Genomic DNA, 25,269 nt, shown 5'->3' on the forward strand with positions numbered 1-25,269 from the left:
TGTCAATTATGGATAAACAATCCGGTTTGCCTTTCTACCCTTACTCAAAGGATGCTGTGAATTGCTGGAAAAAGTCCAAAACTGCAATTATTTGATCCATCATGAACTCCTTACTTAGTCTCTCTTGTTGACCTCTATATCAACATGTTACATATGGGGTATTCTAAGCCCTTTGCACGCCCAATTCAGGAACTCCAACTGCTGATAGGACTCCTCCTCCTCCCTATCCCATTTCCCCCTACTCTTGGCAAAACTGCCTCTTTCCCAAACTTATCTCCTGTCCACCTCAAAAATGTTGTCCTTTATTTTCCTTTCCTCCTATCTCAGAAAACGGTTTCTCTGAATTTTCAAGATTAGTTACTGTATCTGTGCTACTGATAACCCCTCTTGCTTTATCAGTTATTAAATCTGTTTTTCCTCTTCAGTCTCTCATACTACCCTTCTTCTTTCACAAGTGCTCAAAAGTAAACAGATCAACAGACAGACAAATCGGTCGCTGAGTTTTACTTACGTGCCTGCCACACACTCTTATGCAGTTATTCTTCTGTATTTCAGACTCTACCAATTTAACCTAGGCTCTCATTATCCCTCCCTCAAAAAGTAGCCAAACATTTCTGTATAGCCAATCTAATCTTCCAACAAACATTTTAATCATAATACTCATGTATTCAAAATTCTTCCACAAGCCCATCAATAGAATTCAAACACTTTTTTTCTGGCTTTCAAATTTTTCAACAATCTGGCTCTGATCCACCTATCCTCATACAATGATACTACTGGGTTGCTATCTATTATCTTTATTCTACCTACAAAATTCAGTAAAATACAAATCTACAATTTTCAGTAAAATACAGTCTATAAATTCACATCCTATTCCATACTACCTTAATTTCTCAGTTATTATTTGAAGACAGTGTCTTTTAACTTGTAAGGTCTGTACTAACTCTGAGTGGTTAGTGCCAGAATTGAGTTGCAGTAGACTAGTTAAGGTTGAAACAGAATACTTCCTTCCTGATTTGTACCCTTTATAATAAAACTGTAATCGTAAGTATAACACTCTCCTGAATTCTGTGAGTTGTTCTAGCATATTCTTGAACCTTACGGGGTCATGGAAAACCCTGGATTTGTAGCCAGTTGACAGAAGTGCAGGTGATCTGGGGATACTCAAAGTGAGGCTGAAGTCTGAAGTAAAGGCAGTACTGTTGGACACTGTGAATTGTGGGGTATGCACTGACTCCAGGTGGTTAATGCCAGACTTGAATTGCACTACACCTGTTGGGGTTGAAACAGAACACTTCCTTCCAATTTCTACCAAGTCAAGACAAAGTTTCTGTGATCATTATTCAAGACTACTCAAGCTCCTTCTAATTTACCACAGTAAATAAAAATTTGTACTCTGTGAATTCAATGCCATTAAATGCTGTGACTGGGAAGTAGAATGGGAGAATGAAGGGTACAGGAGGCAAGATTTTAAAAATTCACATGTAAGATGATTTTACCCACACTAAACTACTTACAATTGTTGATTATTCCCTATAGCTCCCTATTTTCCTACTTACATGCATGTCATTCACCTTTTTGTAAAACCTTTTACCTTCTATCTCTACCAATGAGAATCCTACCTGAATTTTAAGAGTCTGATCAAATGTCACTTCCACAGAGAGGCCTTCTTTGGTTCTAACTGGAAATAATTTTAAATCTCAGATTAAGGCAAATAAGCATATTAGAAAGCAATAAATAAGAAGTGTTCACAGTTCTACCATTTCGAGTATGAACTTGAACAAGTCACTTGAGCTTTTCAAACATGTAAAATGAAGATAGGACCAAACAACACACTACATTTCTCAGAAAATTCTTCTGCCTCAAAAAATTTAGAAACACATTCTTTTAAACTGTCAGGAGCTGTCGATGAAGAGAAAGCAAAAAATCAGAGTGATACACTAATACAGTGGTAAAGCCATGGCTGCCCCCAAAAGAACCACAAATCAGCCTGGGAGGGACGACAGATATTACCTTGAGCCCATGTAAGAGTGAGCTGGATCTGAGGTATCTACATAAAGCTAGGATCTCTGTGAAAAGATGAATGAGAAAACAAAAACTGCCTGCTGGTCAAAGAAAATGACAGGTTTTGGCCAGGCGTAGTGGCTCACGCCTGTAATCCCAGCACTTTGGGAAGCCAAGGCAAGTGGATCATGAGGTCAGGAGTTCCAAGACCAGCCTGGCCAAGATGGTGAAACCTTGTCTCTACTAAAAATACAAAAATTAGCTGGGTGTGGCGGCATGCACCTGTAGTCCTAGCTACTCGGGAGGCTGAGGCAGAAGAATTTCTTGAACCTAAGAGGTGGAATTTGCAGTGAGCCAAGATCACGCCACTGCACTCCAGCCTGGGTGACAGAGCAAGATTACGTCTCAAAAAATAAAAATAAAAAATAAAATAAAATAAAAATGACAGATTTTGGCCTGTGGTCTTAAGTAAAGACATGCAGTTGCCCTTGAGTATTTGTAAGGATAGGTCTACGTTCACACATACTTTAAATTCTGAATATAAGCTCATAACCACAAAATGTAATACACGCAAGGGAAACTGCTACCACGAGTAAGAGTCAGCAGAAACAACACTGAATTAAAACCCTGACACTTCAATATTAAAATTATCAGTTACAGATTATAAAATGTTTAAATACATAAGAGAGAATAACACGAGCTATAAACAATCTAATTCTAGGCAAATTTGCAAAGAAAACCAAATTGAACTTCTAGAAATGAAGAATATAACTAACTTTAAGAATTCAATGGAGTAGGCCTAGCCAGAACAATCAAGCAAGACAAATAACGGGCATTCAAATAGAAAAAGAGTAAGTCAAACTATTGCTGCTCGTCAATGATGACTATATACCTAGAAAACGTTAAAGACTCCTCCAAAAGACTCCCAGGTTTGAGAAACAAATTCAGTAAAGTCTCAGGTTACAAAATCAGTGCATGTGAATCAGTAGCACTGCTATACACCAACAACGACTAAGCTGAGAATCAAATCAAGAACTCAATCCCTTTTACAATAGCTGCAAAAATATATAAATAAAATAAAATACCTAGGAATATTCTTAACCAGAGTGATGAAAGATTTCTACAAGGAGAATTACAAGAAGCTGCTGAAAAAGAAACACATCCCATGCTCATGGATTGGAAGACTCAATATCATGAAAAGGACCACACTGCCAAAAGCAATCTACAGATTCAAAGCAATTCCTATTAAAATACCAACATCGCCGGGAGCAGTGGCTCATGCCTGTAATCCCAGCACTTTGGGAGGCCGCGGCTGGTGGATCACCTGAGGTCAGGAGTTCGGGACCAGCCTGGCCAACGTGGTAAAATCCCGTCTCTACTAAAAATACAAAAATAAGTTGGGCGTGGTGGCAGGTGCCTGTAATCCCAGCTACTCGGGAGACAGGCAGGAGAATCACTTGAACCAGGGAGGTGGAGGTTGCAGTGAGCCGAGATGGTGCCACTGCATTCCAGCCTAGGCGACAAGAGCAAAACACCGTCTCAAAAAATAAATAATAATAATAATAATAATAAAACACCAACATCATTTTTCACAGAATTAGAAAAAAATTCCTAAAATTCACAAGGAACCAAAAAAGAGCCCAAATAGCCAAAGCAATCCTAAACCAAAAACAAATCTGGAGGCATCACGTTATCTGGCTTCAAATTATACGACAAAACTGTAGTTATCAGCTAGGCGCAGTGGCTCACACCTGTAATCCCAGCACTTTGGGAGGCTGAGGTGGGCAGATCACTTGTGGTCAGTAGTTTGAGGCCAGCCTGGACAACATGGCTGAAACCTCATCTCTACTAAAAATACAAAAATTAGCTGGGTGTGGCGGCAGGCACCTGTAATCTCAGCTACTTGGGAGATTGAGACAGGAGAATATCGCTTAAACCCAGGAGGTGGAGGTTGCAGTGAGTCGAGATGGCGCCACTGCACTCCAGCCCGGGTGAGAAAGTGACGCTTCATCTCAAAAGAACATATATATACATATACATATACATAGTTATCAAAACAGCATGGTACTGGTATAAAATAAGGCACATAGACCAATGGAACAGAATAGAGAACCCAGAAATAAAGCCAAATACTTACAATTAACTGATCTTCAACAAAGCATACAAAAACACAAATTCATGAAAGGACACCCTATTTAATAAATGGTGCTGGAAAAACTGGATAGCCACATGTAGAAGAATGAAACTGAATCTCGATCTCTCACCTTTATACAAAAATCAACAACTCAAGATGGAACAAAGACTTAAATCTAAGATCCGAAACCATAAAAATTCTAGAAGATAACCTGGGAAAAACTCTTCTGGACATTGGCCTAGGCAAAGAATTTATGACTACAATCCCAGAAGCAAATGCAACAGAAACAAAAATAGGACCTAATTAAATGAAAAAGCTTCTGTACAGCAAAAGAAATAATCAGCAGAGGAAACAACTCACAGAATGGGAGAAAATATTTGCAAACTATGCATCTGAAAAAGGACTAATATCTAGAATCTACGAGGAACTCAAATCAGCAAGAAAAAATAATAATCTCATCAAAAAGTAGGCAAATGACAAGAATAGACAATTCTCAAAAGAAGATACACAAAAGACCAACAAACATATGAAAAAATGTTCAACATAACTAATCATCAGAGAAATGCAAATTAAAACAACAATGAGATACATTACCCTAGCCAGAAGGGCGATTGTTAAAAAGTCAAAAAACAACAATGTTGGTGTGGATGCAGTGAAAAGGGAATACTTTTACTCAGCTGGTGGGAATGTAAATTACTACAACCTCTATGGAAAACAGTATGGAGATTTAAAGAATTAAAAGTAGATCTACCATCCAATCCAGCAATCCCACTACTGCATATCTATCCAAAGGAAAAGGAGTCATTGTATCAAAAAGACATGTGTTTATATAATATGGAAGGAAAAAAATTAAAAAGACACCTGCCTGTATACGTTTATTGTAGCACAATTCACAATTGCAAAGATAAGGAACCAACCTAAGTATCTATCAACCAATGAGCGAATTAAAAACAATATGGTATATATACACCAAGGAATACTACTCAGCTGTAAAAAATAATGAAATAATATCTTTTGGAGCAATTTTGATAGAGTTGGAAGCCATTACTCTAAGTGAAGTAACTCAAGAAAGTGAAACCAAATACCGTATGTTCTCACAAGTGAGAGTTAACCTACTGGGTAGGCAAAGGCAGACAGAGTGGTATAATGGACCATGGAGACTCACAAGCAGGAGGGTGAGATGGGTGAGAGATAAAAAACTACTTTTTCTTTTTTGAGACAGAGTTTCGCTCTGTCACCCAGGCTGGAGTGCAGTGGTGTGATCTTGGCTCACTGCAACCTCTGCCTCCTGGTTGTTCAAGCAATTCTTCTGCCTCAGCCTCCCGAGTAGCTGGCACTACAGGCGTGGGCACTACCACGCCCAGCTAATTTTTGTATTTTTAGTAGAGACTGGGTTTCACCATATTCACCAGGTTGGTCTGGAACTATTGACCTTGTGATCCGCCCATCTCGGCCTCCCAAAGTGCTGGGATTACAGGCGTGAGCCACTGCACCCAGCCTTTCTATTTTTTTTTTTTTTTTTTTGAGACTAATTCTCACTCTACCCCGCAGGCTGGAGTACAAGGGCATGATCTCCACTCACTGAAAACCTACACCTCCCGGGTTCAAGTGACTGTCGTGCCTCAGCCTCCCAAGTAGCTGAGACTACAGGCATGCACCACCACGCCCAGCTAATTTTTGTCTTTTTAGTAGAGACAGGGTTTTATCACGTTGGCCAGGCTGGTGTTGAACTCCTGACCTCAGGTGATCCACCTGCCTTGGCCTCCTGAAGTGCTGGGATTACAGGCATGAGCCACCGCGCCTGGCCTAAAAAACCTATTTATTGAGTACAATATACACTACTTGGTGGCGGGTATACTAATCTCAGACTTCTTCTCCACATGTTGCCTTTCCTTAAAACAGTTTGTTTTTTATCATTTCTATGTTAGTCCCTTCATTTAGTCTCGTAATGATGGTCTCAGGCAGTAACAGTAGTGACTGCTGTAATGACAGTCTCAAGCTGTAACAGTAGTAACTGCTGTAGTAATCATCTCAAGTAGTAACTGTGGCAGTCAGCCACAAGTGTGGCACAAGTGTGGCTATACAATTCATCCAAATAACTAAAAGCCACTTGTACTCTAAAAGTTATTGAAAAAAAAAATATATATATATAAAATATTTTCAATGGATCAATTACATGGCATATTAAATACAATTAAAGACTTAGAGATAGTCTTTAACAAGATATGAAAGAAACAAAAAAGTGTAAGGAAAATAAGTCAGGATAAAAAAAATCGACCTAATTTCAACTGGAGGACATAAAAATAGAAAATAGAAGATATTAAATATTCAAAGGGATAACACTATAATTTTCCAGCTCTAATGAAAAACATAAACTCTCGGATAGAGAAGGCATAATTTAACATAAATTACCTTAAACAGAATAAATTTCAAAAACAATCCATACCTAGATATATTATGGTGAAACAGCATATCAAAAGTAAATACATTTTAAAATAAAAATAGGCCGGGTGTGGTGGCTCACACCTGTAATCCCAGCACTTTGGGAGGCCGAGATGGGCGGATCACGAGGTCAGGAGATCAAGACCATTCTGGCTAACACGATTAAAACCTATCTCTACTAAAAATACAAAAAATTAGCCGGGTGTGTTGGCAGACGCCTGTAGTCCCAGCTACTTGGGAGGCTGAGGCAGGAGAATGGCGTGAACCTGGGAGACAGAGCTTGCAGTGAGCCAGATTGCGGAGCTTGCAGTGAGCCAAGATCGTGCGACTGCACTCCAGCCTAGGCGAGAGAGCGAGACTCCGTCTCAAAAAATAAAAATAAAAAAAATAATAATAATAATAATTTCTTCCTTTCCCAAATCAAGTTGTTGTAAAGATCTAATGAGAATATATAATTTACATACATCTCAATAAATATTTTAGTCATATGTACTAACTTTATGAGAAATCCTCTCAATCTTGTGTGTTTTGAAAACCATTACAGCCTGGCTGGCTGTGTTTTTGCAACCAAATGAATGAAATAGTTTTGCTGCTTCTTTTACTTTCTAATTGCTTAAAAGCAAAGGTTCTTGAAGACTCACTGTAATATTTATCTTCATTGGCTGGAATTAGCAAATGACAGAGCCAAGCTACATGAGACCGAAGCACCCTTTCCAGTTCCATTCATAACTGTTAAACAAACATTTACGGCAAGCCTACAACAGGCAAGGAAGTTCAAATGATGCAAAGATTATTAATTAGGTAATTTTCCTTTCAGCCTGTTAATAAGGTAGGCAGTATCGTATCTGAACACATGCTAGCTATTGGTAGGAAGAAAAGATATTAAACTTCTGGCTGTGCACAGCTGGCTATGCAACTGATGAATTCAGTGAAGAATATATTTTTAGTATAAATAAAACAAAGTTTAAAAAATTAAACATGCTTCAAACTACCCTCCCTTAATGCCAGATTCAAGTAAAAAGTCAATTTAACATTATTTACTCTTTTGCTTTACATGGGGCCATTAGAGTTTTAACAATCACAACAGAGAATGTACTGCAGAAAAAAACATGGAATGAAAACATATTTGTATGTAAGAAAGCCCTCTACTGAGAGAATCGTATGTGTTTCTTCAAGCTTTTCCAAAGCTACAAAGAATTACTGAAACAGATAATTAGAGATTTATGATGAGTACTATTTAAACCCTCTAGATTTAAAAAATGTTTATTATTATTAGGACTTCATATGATCTGTAACTTCTGGAGAACAATATAAAACTGTCAGAACTCTGGGGCAAGAATTATAATAGAGATTCCCAATTTAAGACAATGAAACTAATGAAAATAGACACATAATAGACAAATAATCTTAAATTATCTTAAAGATAGAAATAAGCAACACAATTCAATACAGTCTCTTTAACAGCAAAAGACAATGGAGTGGATACGTTCAGGACAATGTTCAGGGAAAAAAAAAATCTTAAAGCAGTTTTTCATGGGAGGAAAGTACACTACCTGTATTTGCCGGCAAGGAATTTACATACCATAAATGATTATTTCAAAGGCACCATGAAAGAAAACATTCCTTACCAATCTAACAAGGAGATTGTATGATTAAAATAATAAATGAAAGACAAAAATCCCTATCCCTAAATAACATTGCTGTTACATATTTTAAAGACTGTTTCCCAGGCACATTAACCTTTAAAAGACATCTGCACAAAAATCAGGTCTCATTATCCTCAATACAATCACTACCATCATAGGTAAATTATGGAGATGACAATATAACAGCATATTATCACCAACCTGCACATTTCAGTTCTCCAGTATCTGCACTGCCCTTTTCCTTGCCTTCTACTAAGAAAGAATCACTAGATAAAAGTGACAGGAGTTGTCATGTTTTCTTTGGGTTTAATGAAGTAAATTTTAATCCATTCACAAAGACTACACAGTAGTCCCCCCACCTCTAATCAGCAGTTTCGCTTTCCATAGTTTCAGTAATCCAAGGTCAACCATGGTCCAAAAATAGGTGATAGGTGTCCAAAATATCTCATAAAATAAGATATGTTGAGAGAAAGAGAAGGTAGAACACATTCACACAACTTTTACATTATTTTAATTCTTCTATTTTATTTTACTTACTGTTAATCTCTTACTGTGCCTAATTTGTAAATTAAACTTCATCTTAAATATGTATGTATAGGAAAAATATAGTGCCTATAGGGTTCAGTATTATCTGTGGTTTCAGAAAACCATTGGGTGTCTTAGAACCCAGTTAAGTGGGAAAACTACGGTAATTTACAATACAAGGAATTACCAAAGGAATAGCTTTTTCTCAGTGTGACTTACCAGTTACTTAATTGAAATTTGGGCCTTATTTCAAGATCCCAGGCTAATCCACAAAACAATAACAGCAGATATTTTGATTACTGACAATGTCATAGGCCACATAAATATATATACTCACTTCATTCTAACATTACTATGAAGTGGGTAATATCAGCAATCCCATTACAATGATGAGCAAAGCAAGGCTCAGAAAAGTTAAGTGACTTTCCCAAAGACACATATTAAGCAGTTGAACTGAGATTCAAGCCAGATCCCCTAACACCAAAGTTCCTATGCTACTTACCTAACTACTAGAGTAATACACCATTATGTACTATGGTAATTCTGTTAATCCTTCTACTGCCTTATATACAATTCCATAGCGTGGATGCACTAGAATTTACTGGGCTGGTGCAAAAGTAGTTGCGGTTTTGGCCATTAAAAGTAATGTTTGGGGGAAAAAAAAAAAAAGCCACCATGCTTGGCTAATTTTTGTATTTTTTTTAGTACAGACAGGGTTTTGCCACGTTGGTCAGGTTGGTCTCGAACTCCTGACCTCAAGAGATCCACCTGCCTCAGCCTCCCAAAGTGCTGGGATTACAGGTGTGAGCCACCACACCTGGCCAAGAGTCAGAATTTAAAAGAATGTTAAAAGAAAAGCTGCAGATCAATAAGCATCTAGCTCAGGAATTTTTTTTTTAAATAGTAAATTAAGCCCCCCCCAAAATAGAAATAAAATTATTAATAAAGTCAGAAATTGGCAAAGTATACTAAAGAAGAAAGAGATAAATAAAATCAAAAGTTAGTTATTTGAAAATAGTAATAAACCTGCTAACTTCAGTAACACTGATCATGGGAGGATATGATGGCTAATTCCCCAAATAGCCCCGAGTGACCCCTGCCCTCTGGTACAGTTGGCTCTGAGTATCCATGGCTTTCACATCCATGGATTGCCCAACCACAGATCAAAAATATTTGGGGGAGAAAAATGAACGGGTATGGGTGCATTTGTACTGAACATGTACTGAATTTTTTCCTTGTCATCATTCCCTAAACAATATAGTGCAATTATTTACACAGCAATGATTTGCAAACAATTATTTACATAGCATTACATTGCATTAGGTATTATAAGTAATCTAGAGATGATTTAAAGTATACAGGAGGATGTGTGTAGGTTATATGCAAATACAAGGCCATTTTACATAAGGGATTTGAGCATCCGTGGATTTTGGTGTCTTTGAGGTGTCCTGAAACCAATCCCCCATGGATACTGAGGAATGACTACATTTACCTCCTTGCCAAATTCCTTCCTGTTGATTTTGGGCTGGGCTTAGTGACTCACTTCTAATGGATAGAACAAGGCAGAAATGATGGTATGTGACTTGGAGACTAAACCAACGAAAGCATTAAGGTGTCACTCTTTTAGGGGAGGCCATGTCATAAGCAAGTGCTGTGAAGAGGCCCATTTGGCAAGGAAAGGAACCAAAATCTTCTGCCAACAGCATGTGAATGACTATGGAAGTCAATCTACCAGCTCCAGTCACGTCTGTAGCCCTGTAGCCCTGGCTGCTAGCTGAACTACAATTTCTTGAGATATCTTGAACCAGGATCTCAACAGGCTTTGTTTAATGTCTCTGAGAGCTTGAAAAACTGACTCTAAAATTTCTACAGAATTCAAACCTCCAAGTACAGGCACACTCTTAAAAAAAGAAAAACAAGGTAGGAAGACTAGCTCTACGTATATCAAGACTTATAAAAGTTATAATAATGAAGGTGGGGTAGTATTGTTGCAGGATCAACGACCAATGGAGTCCAGAAACAGATTCATACAGACCTATATGGATACCTTATAACACAGGTGTCAATGCAGAGTACGGAGAAACGCATGGTCTTTCCAACAAACGGTATGGGATCAAATTGATGTCCAAGTGGAAAAAAATTTTGATCCCTGCTATATTTAATACAAACTACACATAAAATCATTTTCAGATGATTATAACTCCATGTAAAATACAAAATAAGAAAGCTTCCAGAAATTTTAAATAGTAAGACAAATAATAGGAAAGAATGAAAAGTATAGATTACAACAAAATTAAGAACTTTTATTCCTCCAAAGATATCAAAAGAATGCCACAAAATGGGAAAGAAAATCTACAACACATATAACCAACTTGTATTCAGAATATATAAAGAACTTCTACTAATCAACTTAAAAAAAAGACAACTCATTAGAAAAATGGGCAAGAATTTCAATAAGCATTTTACAAAAAAGGATACTCATGTGCCAATAACCACAGGAAAAGGTCCTCCGCATCACTAATCAGGGAAATGCAAATTAAAACCATAAGCAGATATACAACATGTAACAACATCAACAAATCTCATAAACACAATGTTGAACGAAAGACGCTAGATACAAATACTATATTCCATGAGATTCTATTTGTATAAAGTTCAAAAACAGAGGCCGGGCACGGTGGCTCACGCCTGTAATGCCAGCACTTTAGGAAGCTGAGGCGGGTGGATCACGAGGTCAGGGGATCAAGACCATCCCGGCTAACACGGTGAAACCTCGTCTCTACTAAAAATTAGCTGGGCGTGGTGGCGGGCGCCTGTAGTCCCAGCTACTTGGGAGGCTGAGGCAGGAGCATGGCGTGAACCTGGAAGGCGGAGCTTGCAGTGAGCCAAGATGGCGCCACTGCACTCCAGCCTGGGGGACAGAGCGAGACTCCACTACGGGGTGGGGAACAGACAAAACTAAAATACAATGTTAAGAATCAATTTAGTAGTTACCTTGAAGGGGGTAAAGGTTACGAAGGGAGATGAAGGGATTATTGGATGCTGGTAATATTCTATTTCTTGCCTTGAACGGTAGTTCTCACGAGTATTTGCTTTGTGGAAAAAGCACTCAGATTAACAACTAGGTTTTGAACACTCTTCTTTCTGTATTACATACATCACTAAAAGTGATTTTTTTAAAAAAGCAAAACATAATAACAAACATAGCAGAGTTTAGCATGGCTAACTTCAGCCAACCGGAAAATTAAATTATGCTGAACTGCTCATTTTACCCCCAAGTTCAAATAACTAAGGGATTAAAAATCTTACATTTGACTTTGAGGCAGACCAAAAAACTCCTACAAATATTCCCCCAGCTAATTCATGTAAATCAGTATTCAAAACAGAAATGACATATATTGCATTGTCTGATGTCCTATAATGGTTTTCTTTTTAAAACCCAAGAAATAAAAAATACAAAAAGAAAGAAGAGTAAGGAAAGAAAAACAATGAAATGTAACATAATTAGCTCCCAATAAACCACACATTAGACAATCATCAATTCACTTCTAGTGTTTACTTTCAAGTTACCGTTAACTAAAACACGAGATTTTCTTAGTGCAGCTTTTAAAATGTTTCTTATAAATGGACTGAAAATATCAATTAACTCACATTGTAATTACAAGCACCACTCAAGTGCATATAAAACATGCAAGTTTATTCTCTCCTGGCCCAATACCTGAATTAAACAACAGTTAAGAGAGGACAGCAGATGTTTCAAGACAGATCACATCTTAAAAATGAGAGATGACAGATGAAGGGGAAAATATGAGAACTTATGCTTTAGGAAGAGAGGGATGGTAGAGAATTCTAAGGAGGAGGAAACATTAATCGTTTTATGCTACTTCTTATATCTAGCAAAACAGATAAGGAACACTGAGATAAAAAGAGCAAGCCAAATGAAAAATGTAAAAGCAAAATCACAAAGTCCCCCAAAATAAGCAAAACCAATTTATTTTATTTTTATTTCTTTAGACGGAGTCTCACTCTGTCACTCAGGCTGGAGCACAATGGCGCAATCTTGGCTCACTGCAACCTCCACCTCCCAGGTTCAAGTGATTCTCCTGCCTTACTCAGCCTCCCGAGCAGCTGGGATTACAGGCACACGCCACCATGCCTGGCTGATTTTGTATTTTTAGTAGAGACAGGGTTTCACCATGTTGGTGAGGCTGGTCTCAAACTCCTGACCTCGTGATCCGCCCGCCTCGGCCTCCCAAAAGGCTGGGATTACAGGCATGAGCCACCGCGCCTGGCTGCAAAACAAATTATTTTTTAATAGCATTTTTACATTTCATTTTTAACAAATTAGGAAGGAGATGGGGGAAAGGATAAAAACAACAAACCAAAGAAGTGAAGAGGTAAGAGTCAAATAGCCCAAATCCTGACGCTGACCTTTCAGAGATAAACCTATATCACAAACTTGCTATAAAATATTCCTGTTGTTGTTGTTGTTGTTGTTGAGATGGAGTTTTGCTCTTGTTGCCCAGGCTGGAGTGCAATGTGCGATCTCAGCTCACTGCAACCTCCGCCTCCCAGGTTCAAGTGATTCTCTTGCCTCAGCCTCCTGAGTAGCTGGGATTATAGGCACCCACCACTATACTGGGCTAATTTTTGTATCTTTAATAGAGATGGAGTTTCACTATGTTGGCCAGCCTGGTCTCGAACTCCTGGCCTCAAGTGATCCACCCACCTCAGTCCCCCAAAGTGCTGGGATTACAGGCGTGAGCCACCATGCCCGGCCTAAAATATTCTTAAGAAATAATTTGAAAGTAATCAATATTGCAAAGCTGCAAAGAAACAGGCAGAAAGTATTACTTAACATTACCATAACCACCTGTATGGTGATCTTCATACAGAAGGGGCTTTCACATATAATAGGTTGTCAATTCTGTGAGAGAACTTATAATTAATTCCATTTAACAAGGGAGGAGCCCTGTGGTTTGCGCCTATAATCCCAGCTACTTGGAAGGCTGAGGTAGGAGGATCCCTTGAGTCCAGGGGTCCTACACTAGCCTGGAGAATGTAGCGAGACCTTGTTTCAAAAAAAGAAAGAAAATAAAAAAGAGGAAAAGGTCTCTAAGACGTAAAAACACTAAGTGCAAGCATCCAGTGTCCATTATACCATGCCATTTATAAATGTCCTTACCATGAAATACTCAAACTAAAAAAAAATTGTTGACTTAAGAAAACAAAATTGAGCAGCATGGAACAGTAATTTGGAACCACTAGGTAAAATGCTTACCTAACACTGGTAGACAGTGGATGAGAAGAGGTGAGAAAATGAAGCTTATACTTGGGTTTATGCCATGGGGAAAACCTTTACTGAAACTGCTTTATAACTGGGTATTTTTTGTTTCAGTGGTAACATCCCCAAGGATAAGGTCCAAGATGGTCTCATCCCTTAAGGTACTCATACCATTTTAAGCATGGTTCTTACAAGACTTGGTATCTGTACTGTCTATATTTTATACTTGATGTAAATATAACATCTTAACAGATTCAGCAAACTTCCTACTTAAAGAGATATCAGGTACAAAATAACTAAATTACCTTTAGAGATGCTTGCTTTTAAATATGATACTACTTATCTTATAGAGATAGCTTTAGATTTTCTTAAAATAAAAACTTTATACTTTTACTTCAACAAGCTTCTGGAGTAACAACATGACCAGAATCTGGTAAACTGTAACTTTCAAACTCTTTGAAATTAGGTCAGAATAAATCATTTCTTTTCAAGTTGTTTTGGGAATCCAGACTTTCAGAAGTAAATCTTATGTGAGTATATTTTACTAACCGTATATATATAAAATCTGAACAAGTGGTTGGTAATAATGGATTGTTAAATACAGTAGGGTAGACTTGATGTCTAGACAAGATAATGGTGAGAGCTGCACTTTTAAGAACATTGGTTACTTGCTCTGATAAAAAGGAAAAACAAAGAATGTTTCTATTATGTAAGGTTACTATGAAATGCTTACATCTTGAAACGACAATAGCTACAGCTGCCACTACTTTGAAAACAATTTCATTGGAATCCATCACATGCTAAAAGCTGATTATTTTCCATGTCCACAACTCTAGTTAACATTTTCAAGACTGTACATTTGACTAATCTTTACTTCCAGCCTCTTTAAACGTAAAACAAAAACAGATTATAAAAGAGCAAGAGCTAGTGAGTGTTGGGAATCATCCAGCAATGAGTAGTAGCTGAAACGAGATACTGTAAGAAGGGAAGAGGGCCACAGCTACAACACTTACAATTAAATGTAACACCCCATTTACGGAAGAAAACCTCCTCTGCACAATTCATTAACTCAACAAATACTAATTACTGACTGACACACAACAGTGGTATATTCGAAGGTTACTTAAAAATTTATTTTAACGTTAAGAGCCCTGTGTCCTTAAAACGGTTTTATTAAAAAAAAAAAAACTTTATAGTTAAATATGAAATTAGCTACACACAATTGTGTACAGAAAAAGTAATATTTAACTTTTAATTTTCAGTATGATTTAGATCAGGAAGGGACCTAAGATTATTCAGCCCAACCTTTTTATTTGGAGGGAAAAGCGAAGAACAGCTAGTAAGTAGACCATATGGTCACACCAATGGTGATAGTACGGAATTCAAAATAAAAAATATATTAATAGACTCTTAATAAAGCTAATAACTAAACAATCAACAAAATAAATTCTGAATTAACTCAATTTTCTTAGCTAATTGTAATAATGAACAAGGTTCCTAAATGGCTACGAAATAAAATTTCTTTTGCATAACAAGGTTGGCATAGCTATGACTATAATAAAAATTGTCGTTACAGAAACAAATAAATATTCAGGATAAGTGTTTTGAAGTTAAAAGAAAGAAAAGTACATCAAAATAATCAATCCCTTTCCCCAAGTGTCCCTGATTACTCTATCTCTTTATGTTTAAGAAACTCAGAATGGGCTGGGAACAGTGGCTTACGCCTGTAATCCCAGCATTTTGGGAGGCCAAGGTGGCTAGATCTCTCGAACCCAGGAGTTGGAGACCAACATGGGTAACAAGGTGAAATCCCATCTCTACAAAAAATACAAAAAAAGTTTAGCTGGGATTGGTAGCACACGCTTGTAGTCCCAGCTACTAGGGAGGCTGAGGTGGGAGGATTGCTTGAGCCTGGGAGGTGGAGGCTGCAGTGAGGTGTGATCGTGCCACTCACTCCAGCCCGGACGACAGACTGAGACTCTGTCTCAAAAAACAAACAAACAACAACAACAAAAAACACCTCAAAATGGTACTGTGCCTGTATCTAAAATGATTCCTATCTATATTTTAACTATAAATTACCTGATGAATATATAATCAGCCATTTTTTCAATAGATAGCATACTTATAGGCAGCAGACACCAACCTTTTTGGCAACAGGGACCAGTTTCGAGGAAGACAGTTTTTCCACGGAAGGAGTGAGGGGGCACACAACCTAGATCCCTCGTGTCTGCAGTTCACAATAGGGTCTGCGCTTCTGTGATAATCTAATGCCGCCGCTGATCTGACAAGCAGCAGAGCTCAGGCAGTAATGCACACTTGCCCGCCCTCCCTCTCCCCTCCCCATGGCCACTCACCTCCTGCTGTGACACCCGGTTCCTAACAGGCCACAGACCAGTAGTGGTCCGCAGGCCCAGGGGTTGGGGACCCCAGCTCATAGGTAGAAAAATAAACATTTTCATAAAACAGCATTATATTAGGAGAGTACTCCTGAAAGAGCCAAAGAGGTTTAAAAATGAATTCATGGTACTTGTTCTTTTTTCAGTTATTATCTACCAAATAAAAACAAAGATAGACATGTCCTTCTACAGACAGCAAGTTTTTGTAATTTGAAGCGTATAATGTATTTAAAAAATATTTTCAGGCACATCCCTGCAATTGTTTTGGTTTAGGTTTTATTAATTGTATTTACAAATACAATTTTTAAGAAAGATTGACAGTGACTAGTACAAGCAAGAAATTAAGATTCTTTGCAAACTCATATTCTGATTATTCTCAAATCTGGCATGTGACATCTACAGTATTAAACCCAAAACGTCCCAAAATTATTCATTTTAAATGCAATGCTTTACTTATTAAAAATATACATGCATATCTTTTTAAATATATGGAGAAATCGGGGACTGTATTTAAAAACGTAGTTCATAACAGATGTAAATATCTATTAATAATGGGCTAATATGGAATGACTTCTAACAATACTGAACAGAATACAGAGTATAGTCACTTGCGCGCGCTGTGTGTGTGTGTGTGTGTGTGTGTGTGTAAGAGAGAGAGAGAGAGAGAGAGAGAGAGAGAGAGAGATACACAGAATTTCCATATGACTCAGGGCCTCTTGCAGACAGACCCTAGCAGAAAAGCAACTATGCCCAGCACCATTTGTATTTAAAGAAAAAGAACGGAGAGATACACACATCAACTCTTATCTCTATTCATCAGGATCAACTATGATCCAGGTATATGCACATGTATGTATGTGTTTATACATACATATGCATACTGTATGTGAATTGTGTGCATACACATACATACGCAGGTCATATCAGTATGTCTATTTGCTAAGAAAAGAAACTGGGCAGCTGAGAGTTATGGGTGAGAAGAAAACTCTTTACTGCAGGATCTCTTGTGTCTTAAATTTTATGTTTTGGTATGTTATCACCTAAAATGCAGTCCTTACTGGATGGGTTGGAGGATACTCAATAGCAAATCAGAACACAGGCTTTTGAGATATGAACATAACTTTAGTTCCTAACTATATCCTTATTATAGTCAATAAAATCAACTATTCATATCTGAAAGGACTTTCATATGTATTTGTTCTGAATGATGTTTACAGTGTGTTAACTGTCAAAACTCATCCAACTAGTTGGGTGTGGTGGCTCCCACCTGTAATCCCAACACTTTGGGAGGCCAAGGCAGGCAGATCACCTGAGGTCAGGAGTTCAAGACCAGCCTGGCCAACACAGTGAAACCCCGTCTCTACTAAAATATAAAAAATTAGCCAGGAGTGGTGGCGCATGCCTGTAATACCAGCTACTCGGGAGGCTGAGGCAGGAGAATCGCTTGAACCTGGAAAGCGAGGTTGCAGTGAGCCGACACTGCACCACTGGGCGCCAGCCTTGGCGACGGAGTGAGACTCCATTTCAAAAAACAACAACAACAACAACAAACTCATCCAACTGAATACTTAAGATTTATGCATTTTATTGTATATTAATTATACCTCTGTTAAAAAATATATAGGATGGAACGTCTCTAATCCTCATAATACTAAGGTGGTAATCGTTCTCAATCTTTTAGCACATTAGAAACAGCAGAATTAAAGAGAACAGTCACTTCCTTCCAATTTCTTGTTATTCCAAATAGGGACCATAGACTAACAGAATCAACATTAAATGGGAGCATGTGAGAAATTCAAAATCTAAACCTCCCATCCCATATCTACTGAGTCAGAAACTGTATTTTAACAAAATCCCCAAGTCACTTATGTACATATTCAAGTTTGAAGAGTTCTGATAATTTTTTTACTGGATTTTACTTTTTAAAATATTTTTATTTTATTTTTCAATTTTTAATTTATCAGAATATTTATGGTTGAAATCCAAGAAGCTTTACTTTTGAAAAGCTCCAAAGATGTACAACAAAGACAGAGAATCGCAATATAAGCACTGTAGCTTGAGCATGAAGATACAGAAGGTGCTCATTTTTTCAAGACTAGTTTGCATAGTAAAATATTCCAATAAAATGTAGCTACTTACTATTCCTAGTTATTTCATTAAGTAACTGTTTCTCGCTACTTGTCAAGCCTTTAAAAGATTTTGGCTACCTTAACACTCTTAGTCATAAGATTTGCATACACACACACACACACACACACACACACACACACACACACACCCCAGGTTTACTGAGATTATCTGATTCCGTCTGAAGAAAAAAGAATTTATCTATTTATTTATTTTTGTTATGGAGTCTTGCTCTGTCATCCAGGCTGGAGTGCAGTGGCGCAATCTCAGCTCATTGCAACCTCCATCTCCCGGGTTCAAGTGATTCTCCTGCGTAAGCCTCTAGTAGCTGGGATTACAGGCACGCGCCACCACGCCTGGCTAATTTTTGTATTTTTAGTAGAGACAGGGTTTCACCACATTGGCCAGGCTGGTCACGAACTCCTGACCTCAGGAGATCTGCCCACCTCAGCCTCCCAAAGTGCTGGGATTACAGGCATGAGCCACCAAGTCTAGTCAGTAAAAAGAATTTAATCTAGACTTTTCAAGTAGGAAATTACAAAACGACTTTTTAAAAAATGTTTTAGATCCCAGGAAAACAAAGGATCTCACTGACCTACTAAGCATACTTTAATCAAATTATAAGGGATCTTGCAAATATTAAATACTAAAAGGAGTTAAAGTAAACATTGTTTTATCTCTAGAGGTGCAATAGAGGGAAGTTGGGTATGCGATAATGAAGGATTTCAATCTGTGTGGTTCAAAGTCGCAATGTGGTAAAAAAAAGATTTCTCAATGGTAAGATAGCAAATAGTGGCATAGACTTTCAAGTCAAATAGTAGGTATAGGAGGGCTTGCAGGATTATCATTGTCAAGGGATTAATACCACACATGTGAACCAGAGTACATATCACACAAAAATTTGTAGGTTGGGTCTCTCTAGGAATTAGTATACTGACAGGAGACATTCTGAAATTTGTTTAAGCTCAGAAGCCAGAAAGCCTGCGAAAATAGCCCAATAATTGAGCGTTAAAGGCAGCCCAATAGAAGTAAGAGAAGATAATCTGGGAAAATGAGAAGAAAAGAAGATACACCTTAGGATCCAAAGCATAAGGAGGTGAGTTGTGCTGTAATAGAGTGGATCATATCCAAAGGACATTCAAATAAAAGTGGAATGATTAAAAATGACTCATCTCTAGCAATACAATATTTCAGAGATACAACTTGGTGTTTTCTGGATTAAGGATTTTAGACTAGGGGTTCTCAGTTATATCTGATTATAATCTAGGTGGCTTTTTCAAAAGTCATCTGCACCCCTAATTCTAAAACAATTCTTATATGCCCAGGGATGAGACGGTGATACATTTGCCCCCTTCATTGAGGTGACTTTGATACAATCCACTTCCATAAACATGCCTTTGAACATCAAGAACTGGGGCATCTGCGGGCATTTGGGTTAAAACAAATTTTGGCCTGGAGACTCAGTTTATGTTACAATATGTCCTCAAGTTAATGACTTTCTTGGGATTCAATAGACTGGAGGGACCCAATTTATAGAAATCCCCACAAAATTATGTATTGTAATTTATCTTTACAAAATACTTGAACATATTGCACTCGAAACAGGAAGAAAAGGCAGCTTGGGTATTACAATAATATTTACATTTCTATATTATCCTAGTTTGATTTCCTGGTCACATCCATACTGGGCTTTTTTTGTGTTATTACTTTTATAAAAAAGTATAAAATATTTTAAGCATATTAAAAAAAGAATAATTACTGGATAATTGGCTTTATCAAATCTTTAAATTTTTCTTACCTAGTTGGTATTTAATCCATAAAAATAAAATGTTTAAAAGTGCACATCAAAATTACATACACACAAATTGTAAAACTTTTTCATTTTCAAAAATTACAAGCTCTAGATATAAATGTATAAAATAATTATGTATCATTTACTAGTTTTCTAACATTTTACAGGGATTTGTTTTGATTTCTTGTCAACATATGAAAAGCGAAGTACCCTAGCAAAACCGGAGTCATTATACTCCAATGTTTAACATCATTAAGTCTCTATTTTATAGCACTTCAAATAACTGTTTTACTTTTCTAGTAACATCAGAATATAATAATTTCCCTTTATTTTTCTTTCTTTAGGTTATTTGTCTTTGCCATAATAACAACACATGTGTCAGATTTTTCATGTACTTGAACAACAGACAGATGAAAACAGAGATATAATTAAACTTGCAGATGAAACAGATAGAAGATTTTTATAAAGTATCACAAAAACTGACTTCATGCTAAATAATTTTATGTGTGTACTGCTAAGGTAGGCTGTACACCCGACTAGTAACCCATTTTCTCAAGATTGAATAGATCATCTATGAATAACAATAGGAGATAGCAGAAATATTAATACATGGTAATCCAGGCTGGGTGCCGTGGCTCACGCCTGTAATCCCAGCACTTTGAGAGGCTGAGGCGGGTGGATCACTTGAGGTCAGGAGTTCGAGACTAGCCTGGCCAACGTGGTGAAACCCCGTCTCTACTAAAGATACAAAAATTAGCTGGGTGTGGTGGTGTGTGCCTGTAATCCCAGCTACTCAGGAGGCTGAAAAAGGAGAATCTCTTGAACCTGAGAGGAGGAGGTTGCATTCAGCTGAGATCGCACCACTGCATTCCAGCCTGGGCAACAGTGAGACTCCATCGAATGAATGAATGAATAAATGGTAACCCAAAATAATCCCTCTCCCCTGTTATTTCAGTCAAGTTTTTCTACCAGTTATATTCTTAAGAGAAACTCTCCTTTAAAGAACTGCAACTTAGCACAGTGGCTCACACCTATAATTCCAGCACTTTGGGATGCTGACATAGGAGGATCACTGGAGGCTAGGAGTTTGAGATCAGCCTGAGCAACAGGCTGTGAGATTCTATATAGTACTTAGGGACTACTCAAAGGTCATTTGCAGGTTTATGACTCCACCCATCATCCATCCAACAAGTATTTCTTATAAGCCTACTACACATACTGTTCTAGGTGATGGCAGATGTAGCAGTAAATAAGACAACAAAGCCCTTGTTTTCACAGAGCATCCATTGTGGTAAGGGGAGAAAAGGAAATAAAAACATATGTCAAGTAATTATTAACAAAAAAAAGGAAAAAAAGGATAGTAATTTTATATAAAATAAGGACATTCATCTTTGTGTTAAAGATACATCTACTGAGCAAACCTTTTACTTACGCTTTCATTTAATTGGTATCTTGAAAGGTACCAACTGCCTCCCAATCACCAAATTAAACAGAATTTTCTCAGTTTCCATTTTCCTTATATTCCTCTAAGCATCTGATACTGCTGACCACCTTCATTTTGAAACTCCAATAGTTTGCATGACAAATTTCCTATTCTGGTTCTTATCTTTTCACATTAGTGTGACATTAACATAAGCTACACAGTCACATCTAGGATTTGAGACCATTCCCTATCCAACAAAAGAAAACAGATTTAATTGATGTGGAAATTGGATAGCACCTAGAAAAAAGTTTTCACTTTGTTCTTAATTTCCAATAGTTTTTAGCAGATTATTAGCAATGTAATTACATTTATTCAACGCACTAGAGAGTAACAACTACATCAATAAGCACCTGTACAAAATGTTACATTTTGCATTTACTTCATTTAATCCTCATAAAATAATAACCCTGTAATAGTTGCACATTAAAAACAAAGTCTTGCTTTTCAGAATGACTTCACTAAAAAACTAGACTTAAATAGTATCCTTTATTTTTTCTTTAATATTTGGAAAATACTTTAAAGTATAATGAAAAACATAAGAAACATCTGTAATCCCAATATTCAAAAATAATATTTGCTAACATTTTGCTGTATTGAACATTTCTTCCATCCCATCCCTATTGTTTAATAATTTTTAATTGCTTCATACTAACTAGAATATTAATATTCTGCAAAAAAGAAGTTTGTTTTGTATTCAAAAATAAACAATCCAGGTGGGGGACCATGCTGATCAAACTGACTGTGAAGTCAACTCAAACAATTTTTATAATTTTTTAAGTTGTAGTTTTAGAGTTACAGGTGGAAAAAGAAATGAAGCATATTTATTCAATAAATGTTGACATGTGCAAAGCAACACAAACAAAAATTATGTACATGTAGACAACTAGATTCTCACCTGTTCAATCTCTTTGGTTTTTGATGCTATTGCTTTAGAGCGAGTGGTTAGCTGACTATCTTCAAATAATTCTATCCCATGTGTTGTGTTTGACTCAGGTTCCTCTGGCTGATCAGTAAACAATGGTGCTGTGGATCCCGCCTTGAAAAGGAATTAGAAATCTTTAATATTTTCTTAAAAAACAGAGCATTTCAGATGGTTGTGTATAGGCACTAACTGGCAAATTATATTAAGTGCTACATGTTTTAAGAAGAGAAAACTCTTTCGATTTCACTATGCATAACGAGCATATGTGAAATAGATTAACGAGGAAATAACTGCTATTTTTTTTTTTTAATGTGGAACACTTCATGAATTTGCGTGCCATCCTTGCACAGGGGCCATGCTGATCTTCTGTTTCATTCCAATTTTTAGTGTATATGCTGCCGAAGCAAGTGAGACTGTTACTTTTTAAATTTTATGTAAGACAAAGCCTCTAGGCTTATTCGATTCCAAAATATTATTTCATATTATATTAAGATATGTATAAAAAAATTCTCGTCCCATGACTATTCCTTAAGCGATCAGTTTATGAAATACTGAGGAGAAAAAGTCCAAATGGAAGTGAGAGGTGTTGTACATGCATAAAGAAATATATTTAAAGAGAATATGAGAAGAGGCTGTACCTTTAGAAGTTAAACTACCTTTCTCCTGTGGCCTAACAATTCATTGAAATCATTAAAAAGAAAATCCCATAAATCAATAATGATCACTTCAGTTTTAGACCAATAATTGAAAAATGAATAAATATACTGTGAATTACATCTAAAACAGTCAGGTGGGGGATTAAGTATTGGAATACATATATATACGCATAGACTATCTCTGGAAGGACACTATCTACAGAAAAAAATGATCAAAGGAGTTGTCTCAATAGTAACAACTTACAAGAAGTAGCAAAGAAGAGCCACATTGTAAATACTTTGGTGCCATTTGAATTTCTGACACATACATGTATAATCTACCAAAAAAAAAAAAAACCCTGAGGCAGGCAGATCATGAGGTCAAGAGATCAAGACCATCCTGGCCAACATGGTAAAACCCCATCTCTACTAAAAATACAAAAATTAGCTGGGTGTGCTGGCGAGTGCCTGTAATCCCAGCTGCTCAGGAGGTTGAGGCAAGAGAATAGCTTGAACCCGGAAGGCGGAGGTTGCAGTGAGCCAAAATCATGCCAGCGCCACTGCATTCCAGCCTGGTGACAGAGCAAGACCCCGTCTCAAAAAACAAATAAACAAACAAACAAAAATTCCTAGTTTTTTTTACAAGTTTGAGTTACATATGTTAAGGGACTTATACCAAAAGCATAAAAGTCATTTAAGAAAAGAATTCCACTAGCAACATTCTTTGTAAACTGCCCAGTCCCTGGTGTTCTGTTAACTGCAACACAAAACTAAGACATAGGCCTACACACAATACGTAAACTGGTGAGCACAGAAAATACATCAGAGAAGACAGGAGCTTTCAGAAACAAAAAGCAAGTGAAAAAGGGGAAAAAAAACTGACAATTAATTTAAAAGAGCTCATCAGTAATTAAATTTATTTTAATTAGATACATATGTCCTAGGGAAAACAAGGCAAGTGTTTGAGATACATTCAACATATATTGCTAGACATAAAAATTAAGGTCATCAATGAAATACAAAGTGGCATAAAATTTTACAGTAGGTAGAAAAGTAGAATCAAGAAAGATCTTGAGTTGTATTATCTCCAACACTAGTGATTCCAATGAATGAGTATAAATCTGAAAGGGAGCCATGGAAGATGGTCATTCTAGACTAGGGACAGAATAAGCACAGACATTGAAGCTGAAAATAACATCCTGTATGTGAAAACAACCTAAGTCGTAAATTTAAAATTTTTCCTCCATAGCAGGAAGTAACCTATTCTATTGAGACTTTTTTTTTTATTTTTATTTTTATTTTTTTGAGACAAAGTCTTGTTCTGCCACCCAGGCTGGAGTGCAGTGACGCAATCACAGCTCACTGCGGCCTCAATCATCCAGAAGCAAGATTCTCTCACCTCAGCCTCCTGAACAGCTAGAACTACAGGCACACGCCACCATGCCCAGCTAATTTTTTGTGGTTTTTTTTTTTGTACAGACAGGGTCCCACTGTTTCTGCAGGTGTGAGCCAGTGCACCTGCTCCCCCCATCCCCCCTTTTTTTTTGAGACAGAGTCTTGCTGTCACCCAGCCTGGAGGGCCATGGTGTGATCACGGCTCACTGCAAACTTCAATTCCTGGGCTCAAGTGATCCTCCCACCTTAGCCTCCTGAGTAGCTGGGACTAAGGGGCCACCACACACAGGTTTTTTGTTTTTTTTGTTTGTTTGTTTGTTTGTTTTGTAGTGACAAGACCACACAACACTGCCCAGGCTGGTCTCCAACTCCTGGCCTCAAATAATCTTCCTGCCTAGGTCTCATCTACCAGGACATTCTAATATCCTTCAAATAATTTTCTTTTCATTCTGATAACCAAAAGAAAACTCTCACAGCTATT

The 25,269-nt window shown here is 37.2% G+C and overlaps 1 protein-coding gene and 1 non-coding gene across 7 annotated transcripts in view; both read right to left on the reverse strand.

Moving 5' to 3' along the window:
• Positions 1–25,269, reverse strand: part of LOC112617290 (periphilin-1) — a 220,306-nt gene that overhangs the window by 28,727 nt on the left and 166,310 nt on the right. For 5 of the 6 annotated variants that reach the window (XM_025374039.1, XM_025374042.1, XM_025374043.1 and 2 more), the window contains one exon: positions 22,732–22,872. In XM_025374039.1, the coding sequence (XP_025229824.1) occupies positions 22,732–22,872 (141 nt within the window). Of the gene's footprint in view, positions 1–22,303; positions 22,873–25,269 lie in introns of those variants that run through there. The other variant, XM_025374045.1, reaches the window with a different exon arrangement.
• Positions 23,064–23,165, reverse strand: LOC112617298. Its single transcript, XR_003117886.1, has one exon. It is a non-coding gene; the product is annotated as a U6 spliceosomal RNA (small nuclear RNA).

This window comes from Theropithecus gelada, unplaced genomic scaffold (genome assembly GCF_003255815.1).
Source record: "Theropithecus gelada isolate Dixy unplaced genomic scaffold, Tgel_1.0 HiC_scaffold_15989, whole genome shotgun sequence".
NCBI classification, from domain to species: Eukaryota; Metazoa; Chordata; class Mammalia; order Primates; family Cercopithecidae; genus Theropithecus; species Theropithecus gelada.